General features: G+C 47.9%; 1 protein-coding gene and 1 pseudogene across 2 annotated transcripts in view; both read left to right on the top strand.

Annotated features, from left to right (window-relative positions):
* The window catches only part of LOC311139270 (F-actin-uncapping protein LRRC16A-like), a gene marked incomplete at both ends in the record, with an annotated part of 56,474 nt that overhangs the window by 2,441 nt on the left and 45,940 nt on the right, over positions 1–8,093 (top strand). The window contains 2 exons of the mRNA XM_084174159.1: positions 927–1,020; positions 2,924–3,022. Of these exons, the coding sequence (XP_084030285.1) occupies positions 927–1,020; positions 2,924–3,022 (193 nt within the window). The remainder of the gene's footprint in view (positions 1–926; positions 1,021–2,923; positions 3,023–8,093) is intronic.
* Positions 3,765–6,317, top strand: LOC311140398 (E3 ubiquitin-protein ligase TRIM35-like; annotated as a pseudogene). Its single transcript has 2 exons — positions 3,765–4,025; positions 5,157–6,317. The product of its transcript is annotated as an E3 ubiquitin-protein ligase TRIM35-like (transcript).

The following is an 8,093-nucleotide window of genomic DNA, read 5'->3' as shown; positions in this document are numbered from 1 at the left end:
ACACTAATTCTAACCTTAACCCTAAACCCTCTAGAAATAGCATTTGACGTTGTGGAGATTAACAAAATGTGGTCCCCACAAGTATAGTTAAACACGTCCATACAGACACACACACACACACACACACACACACACACACACACACACATCCAGCGGGTGGGCCTCTCTTGACGTCTCTCTAGTTTGTCGTTGTAGCCGCGGAGGCAAATGTTTCTATTCTGGAGGGTTCATTAGAAAAGCATTGCTCCGTGACATTAATAAGTACATTTGGGGTCCATTTTCCTATTCAATGTGTTGAATGTCAGCTAAATGTATAGTACTAAAAGATAGAATCACATTAGTTGAGTCAGAAACTGCATGCATAATAATGTCAGAGCCTATACTGCCACATTATAATATTCATGTCACGCCCTGGCCTACAGAACTCTAGCTAGTTTGGTCAGGGTGTGAATATTCTAGATTTGTATTTCTATGTTGGCCGGTGTGGTTCCCAATCAGAGGCAGCTGTTGCTCGTTGTCTCTGATTGGGAATCATACTTAGGCAGCCTTTTGGCACTGTCTAGTTGTGGGTTCTTGTTCCGTGTTAGGTTTGTTGTCAGTACTACCTTTGGACTTCACGTTTCGTTTGTTGTTTTGTCGGTTGTTTATTCGTTGTAAATAAACATGTATGCATATCACGCTGCGCCTTGGTCTGACCCGTCTTTAAACGAACGTGACAATTCAGGAATATTAGAATAGCTCATGACTGGCTTTTAAACCAATTCAGATTTCTGTAACTAATTGGGTCATAATATCTGTTTTAAATATGAATACAGCAATCAAATATTAATGACAATATATGGTTCAATATGGCTGTAATGAATAAATACATTATACTATCTGTTTAAATTATGCTAAATTTATGAGACCGTCCATCTCCTTGACAGAAACTTCACCATCCGGTTCATGCCGATCCCCATCATCGATGCGTCTCAGGCTCTCAAAGCCGGCCCTGAGAAGACTGAGGACGCCCTGCTCAAGGTGAGTAAGACTCTCAAAGCCCTGAGAAGACTGAGGACGCCCTGCTCAAGGTGAGTAAGACTCTCAAAGCCCTGAGAAGACTGAGGACGCCCTGCTCAAGGTGAGTAAGACTCTCAAAGCCCTGAGAAGACTGAGGACGCCCTGCTCAAGGTGAGTAAGACTCTCAAAGCCCTGAGAAGACTGAGGACGCCCTGCTCAAGGTGAGTAAGACTCTCAAAGCCCTGAGAAGACTGAGGACGCCCTGCTCAAGGTGAGTCAGACTCTCAAAGCCCTGAGAAGACTGAGGACGCCCTGCTCAAGGTGAGTCCGGCTCTTAAAGCCCTGAGAAGACTGAGGACGCCCTGCTCAAGGTGAGTCAGACTCTCAAAGCCCTGAGAAGACTGAGGACGCCCTGCTCAAGGTGAGTCCGGCTCTTAAAGCCCTGAGAAGACAGAGGACGCCCTGCTCAAGGTGAGTCCGGCTCTTAAAGCCCTGAGAAGACTGAGGACGCCCTGCTCAAGGTGAGTCAGACTCTCAAAGCCCTGAGAAGACTGAGGACGCCCTGCTCAAGGTGAGTAAGACTCTCAAAGCCCTGAGAAGACTGAGGACGCCCTGCTCAAGGTGAGTCCGGCTCTTAAAGCCCTGAGAAGACTGAGGACGCCCTGCTCAAGGTGAGTAAGACTCTCAAAGCCCTGAGAAGACTGAGGACGCCCTGCTCAAGGTGAGTAAGACTCTCAAAGCCCTGAGAAGACTGAGGACGCCCTGCTCAAGGTGAGTAAGACTCTCAAAGCCCTGAGAAGACTGAGGACGCCCTGCTCAAGGTGAGTCCGGCTCTTAAAGCCCTGAGAAGACTGAGGACGCCCTGCTCAAGGTGAGTAAGACTCTCAAAGCCCTGAGAAGACTGAGGACGCCCTGCTCAAGGTGAGTCAGACTCTCAAAGCCCTGAGAAGACTGAGGACGCCCTGCTCAAGGTGAGTAAGACTCTCAAAGCCCTGAGAAGACTGAGGACGCCCTGCTCAAGGTGAGTAAGACTCTCAAAGCCCTGAGAAGACTGAGGACGCCCTGCTCAAGGTGAGTCCGGCTCTTAAAGCCCTGAGAAGACTGAGGACGCCCTGCTCAAGGTGAGTAAGACTCTCAAAGCCCTGAGAAGACTGAGGACGCCCTGCTCAAGGTGAGTAAGACTCTCAAAGCCCTGAGAAGACGGAGGACGCCCTGCTCAAGGTGAGTAAGACTCTCAAAGCCCTGAGAAGACTGAGGACGCCCTGCTCAAGGTGAGTAAGACTCTCAAAGCCCTGAGAAGACTGAGGACGCCCTGCTCAAGGTGAGCAAGACTCTCAAAGCCCTGAGAAGACTGAGGACGCCCTGCTCAAGGTGAGTCCGGCTCTTAAAGCCTTGAGAAGACTGAGGACGCCCTGCTCAAGGTGAGTAAGACTCTCAAAGCCCTGAGAAGACTGAGGACGCCCTGCTCAAGGTGAGTCCGGCTCTTAAAGCCTTGAGAAGACTGAGGACGCCCTGCTCAAGGTGAGTAAGACTCTCAAAGCCCTGAGAAGACTGAGGACGCCCTGCTCAAGGTGAGTAAGACTCTCAAAGCCCTGAGAAGACTGAGGACGCCCTGCTCAAGGTGAGTAAGACTCTCAAAGCCTTGAGAAGACTGAGGACGCCCTGCTCAAGGTGAGTAAGACTCTCAAAGCCTTGAGAAGACTGAGGACGCCCTGCTCAAGGTGATCAGGTTCTGAAAGACACTGAGTACCTTGTTGAACTATCAATCAATATCATTATTTTTCCAATGGGGATTTGTTGTGTTATCTGGGTACAAAAACAATGATAACATATATTCACCTAACACACCCATATGATAACAAAAGCTTTGAGCTATAACCGTTGTGCAACTGCCTGACAAAGTAATGCTCTCTCCTCTCTTCAGATTGAGAACTACCTGTTCCGGAACCATGAGACTCGTAAATACCTCCAGGAGCAGGCCTACCGCCTCCAACAGGGGATCGTTACCACCACCACTCAACAGGTGACACACACAAACACACTCACACACACACACACACACACACACACACATAACACACACACACACACATAACAGTATTTAAAAATAGATTACAATCTAAATACAGCTGCAGAGGTCAAATCGGGGTCAGCAACACAGGGGTCAGCAACACGGGGGTCAGGGGTCAGCAACACAGGGGTCAGCAACACGGGTCCTAGCGTGACTTGATTTAGTTGACTTATTGAGCGTAGCATTGTGTGTATTCACCCCACCAACAGCCTGTAATCTCCCTCCAGTGAAACTTTCTCCTCTGACCCACTGATTAACACTGATGTCACTTAGGGGAGCAGGGGACAGGTTAACTGTTTTGATCCTTTTTCGTTTTCGCTCACCTCCAAGGTAGCAAAAGCTGTTAGTGCATAACGTCTGCATTCAGATCAGCCTCTTATCACTACACAGCTTGTTAATGAAGAATTCCTTTAGGGCAAAGGGTTTTGGAAGTTGAACATCACCTTATTGGATGATGTAAGATGAATTGATGACACCAATAAAACACCACCTCTGATTGGCTTGTAAGAGAAAGAGATATTAGAAGGGACATACCATCATCAGAAATGTAATCTTGAAGTGCAGCTTCACTTTAGGTTGGAAATTATACATTTGAGCGGATTATATCTTCTCTTGAAAAGTGGAAATTGCGGCGAGTAAGTGAAAGTTATCTTCAGAAGCTGTTACAGAACAGGGAGTGGCACTGTGTGAGAAAATGGCATCCAAATCGTCTCTCCCAGAGGAGAATTTCAACTGTCCTGTCTGCTTTGGCGTCTTCAGGAATCCTGTCCTCCTGTCGTGTAGCCACAGCTTCAGTAAATCCTGTCTGGAATTATACTGGCAACAGAAGGAACCACGGGAATGTCCAGTTTGCAGGAGAAGATCCTCAATGAATCCGCCATTGAACCTGGCTCTAAAGAACCTGTGTGAGGCCTTCATACAGGAGAGGAGTCAGAGAGCTTCATTTGGGTCTGAGGTACAGGAGAGGAGTCAGAGAGCTTCATTTGGGTCTGAGGTACAGGAGAGGAGTCAGAGAGCTTCATTTGGGTCTGAGGTACAGGAGAGGAGTCAGAGAGCTTCATTTGGGTCTGAGGTACAGGAGGGGAGTCAGAGAGCTTCATTTGGGTCTGAGGTACAGGAGAGGAGTCAGAGAGCTTCATTTGGGTCTGAGGTACAGGAGAGGAGTCAGAGAGCTTCATTTGGGTCTGAGGTACAGGAGGGGAGTCAGAGAGCTTCATTTGGGTCTGAGGTACAGGAGGGGAGTCAGAGAGCTTCAGCTGGGTCTGAGGTACAGGAGGGGAGTCAGAGAGCTTCATTTGGGTCTGAGGTACAGGAGGGGAGTCAGAGAGCTTCATTTGGGTCTGAGGTGCAGGAGGGGAGTCAGAGAGCTTCATTTGGGTCTGAGGTACAGGAGGGGAGTCAGAGAGCTTCAGCTGGGTCTGAGGTACAGGAGGGGAGTCAGAGAGCTTCATTTGGGTCTGAGGTACAGGAGGGGAGTCAGAGAGCTTCATTTGGGTCTGAGGTACAGGAGGGGAGTCAGAGAGCTTCATTTGGGTCTGAGGTACAGGAGGGGAGTCAGAGAGCTTCATTTGGGTCTGAGGTACAGGAGGGGAGTCAGAGAGCTTCATTTGGGTCTGAGGTACAGGAGGGGAGTCAGAGAGCTTCATTTGGGTCTGAGGTACAGGAGGGGAGTCAGAGAGCTTCATTTGGGTCTGAGGTACAGGAGGGGAGTCAGAGAGCTTCAGCTGGGTCTGAGGTACAGGAGGGGAGTCAGAGAGCTTCATTTGGGTCTGAGGTGCAGGAGGGGAGTCAGAGAGCTTCATTTGGGTCTGAGGTACAGGAGGGGAGTCAGAGAGCTTCATTTGGGTCTGAGGTACAGGAGAGGAGTCAGAGAGCTTCATTTGGGTCTGAGGTACAGGAGAGGAGTCAGAGAGCTTCATTTGGGTCTGAGGTACAGGAGAGGAGTCAGAGAGCTTCATTTGGGTCTGAGGTACAGGAGGGGAGTCAGAGAGCTTCAGCTGGGTCTGAGGTGCAGGAGGGGAGTCAGAGAGCTTCATTTGGGTCTGAGGTACAGGAGGGGAGTCAGAAAGCTTCTGCAGGGTCTGAGGTGCTCTGCAGTCTGCACGGTGAGAAATTCAAACTCTTCTGTCTGGAGGATAAACAGCCCGTCTGCATGGTGTGTCAGACCTCAAAGAAACATAGATGTCATGTCTGTGTCCCTGTAGATGAGGCTGTACAGGATTATAAGGAGGAACTCCAGACTGCCCTGAAGCCCTTAAAGGAGAAGCTGGAGGTCTTCAATAAAGTTAAACTAACCTGTGATCAAACAGCAGAGCACATTACTAGCCAGGCCTTGCACACAGAAAAGCAGATTAGGAAAAAGTTTGAGAAGCTTCGCCAGTTTCTACAAGAGGAAGAGGAGGCCAGGATAGCTGCACTGAGGGAGGAAGAGGAGCAGAAGAGTCAGATGATGAAGAAGAAGATTGAAGAGATGAGCAGAGATAAATCGTCACTTTCGGACACAATCAGAGCCATAGAGAAGGAGCTGAAAGCTGAAGACATCTCATTCCTGCAGAACTTCCAAGACCACAAAGGAAAGAGCCAAGTGCACACTGCAGGATCCACAGCTGGTCTCAGGAGCTCTGATAGACGTGGCCAAACACCTGGGCAACCTGCAGTTCAGAGTCTGGGAGAAGATGCAGGGGATCCTCAAATACACTCCTGTGATTCTGGACCCCAACACAGCTTCCCACTGGCTCTCTCTGACTGATGATCTGACCAGTGTGAGATACACAGGCACAAAACAGCAGCTCCCTGACAACCCAGAGCGATTAATGAAGTATATAGATGTTCTGGGCTCTGAGGGGTTTAGCTCAGGGAAACACCGCTGGGAGGTGGAGGTGGGGGACCACACTCACTGGCTTCTGGGCGTGGCTAAAGAGTCCCTTGACAGGAAGGGGGAACGGGATGCATCACCACAGCATGGGATCTGGTGTATAGAGCAGCAGAGTGGTAAATATAAAGGAGGAGGAGGTGGCGTCATCACTCTGAAGAGGAGACCCCAGAGGATCAGAGTGCAGCTGGACTACGACAGGGGGGAGGTGTCCTTCTACGACCCCCAAAGACATGACACTCATCTACACTCTTAAAAAACACATTTACTGAGAGGCTGTTCCCATACTTTTATATTGGAACGGTTGCTGATGCCAACCGCCTTGATGTACAGATCTGCCAATCAAAGGTGTCTCTGACAGTGATGTCATCCTGATGAGGTGTGTGTGTGCGTGTGCATGTGTGCGTGTGTGTGTGTGTGTGTGTGTGTGCGTGCGTGCGTGCGTGCGTGCGTGTGTGTGTGTGTGTGTGTGTGCGTGCGTGTGCATGTGTGTGAGAAACATTGTCAGTTTCAGTGGACATTGTCACAAGATCAGTTTTGTGGTTAAAATTAATATTCACATAATTTCCAGAAACTACGGGACATAAATATCTCTATACTTACGATGTGCTTCACTTCTAAGAATCAATTGTTTATAATAATAAATGTATCCAGGGTGAATCCCGGTTGGTATTCTAACAAGACGAGGGTGCCGCATTGGGAAAATCTCACCATAAGTAAAATATTTGTTTCTAATGCAATACATTTTTTTATGTGAAATAGCGTATATTTCTGTAACAACAGACGATTAAGAATATCTAATCTAACAGTATCTAATCTAACAGTATCTAATCTAACAGTATCTAATCTAATGTGGTGACGACTGTGGGCTTTATAGGAGTTCTCTCAGATCAGGTGGTGGCGATATGATTTGTTAACTTCTGTTTAGACTGACATTTTAGATAGACCTGTCAGTAGTGATAGACCTGTCAGTAGTGTTAGACCTGTCAGTAGTGATAGACCTGTCAGTAGTGTTAGACCTGTCAGTAGTGTTAGACCTGTCAGTAGTGATAGACCTGTCAGTAGTGTTAGACCTGTCAGTAGTGTTAGACCTGTCAGTAGTGATAGACCTGTCAGTAGTGTTAGACCTGTCAGTAGTGTTAGACCTGTCTGTAGTGATAGACCTGTCAGTAGTGTTAGACCTGTCTGTAGTGATAGACCTGTCTGTAGTGATAGACCTGTCAGTAGTGTTAGACCTGTCTGTAGTGTTAGACCTGTCAGTAGTGTTAGACCTGTCAGTAGTGATAGACCTGTCAGTAGTGATAGACCTGTCAGTAGTGTTAGACCTGTCAGTAGTGATAGACCTGTCAGTAGTGATAGACCTGTCTGTAGTGTTAGACCTGTCAGTAGTGTTAGACCTGTCAGTAGTGATAGACCTGTCAGTAGTGATAGACCTGTCAGTAGTGTTAGACCTGTCAGTAGTGTTAGACCTGTCAGTAGTGATAGACCTGTCAGTAGTGTTAGACCTGTCAGTAGTGATAGACCTGTCAGTAGTGTTAGACCTGTCAGTAGTGATAGACCTGTCAGTAGTGTTAGACCTGTCAGTAGTGTTAGACCTGTCAGTAGTGTCATCCCTGTAATGTCCTGTGATCTATATTTGATGATGATTTGAATGATTGGTTGTGGTATGATGTGATGTTGTTATTCTTGTTGTTGATGTTGCAGACGTGCCCAAATACATTTCCCCTCATGGATAAATAACGATTTTTATAATTGAATTGAATTGATAATAATAATAAAACGGTGAAACCATAAAAAAAGAACTGTCAGTCAGCTTTCCCTAATTATTACATTTTACATTTACGTCATTTAGCAGACGCTCTTATCCAGAGCGACTTACAGTTAGTGCATACATTATTCTTTTTTCATACTGGCCTCCCATGGGAATCGAACCCACAACCCTGGCGTTGCAAACGCCATGCTCTACCAACTGAGCTACCTCCCTGCCGGCCATTCCCTCCCCTACCCTGGACGACACTGGGCCAATTGTGCGCCGCCCCATTGGTCTCCCGGTTGCGGCCGGCTACAGCAGAGCCTGGATTCGAACCAGGATCTCTAGTGGCACAGCTAGCACTGCGATGCAGTGCCTTAGACCACTGCGCCACTCGGGAG

The sequence above is a fragment of the Coregonus lavaretus genome (assembly GCF_964263955.1).
Source record: "Coregonus lavaretus genome assembly, chromosome: 13".
In the NCBI taxonomy this organism is placed as follows: domain Eukaryota; kingdom Metazoa; phylum Chordata; class Actinopteri; order Salmoniformes; family Salmonidae; genus Coregonus; species Coregonus lavaretus.
Note: the sequence above shows the minus strand (reverse complement) of the source record. Positions and strands in the feature narration are given on the sequence as shown.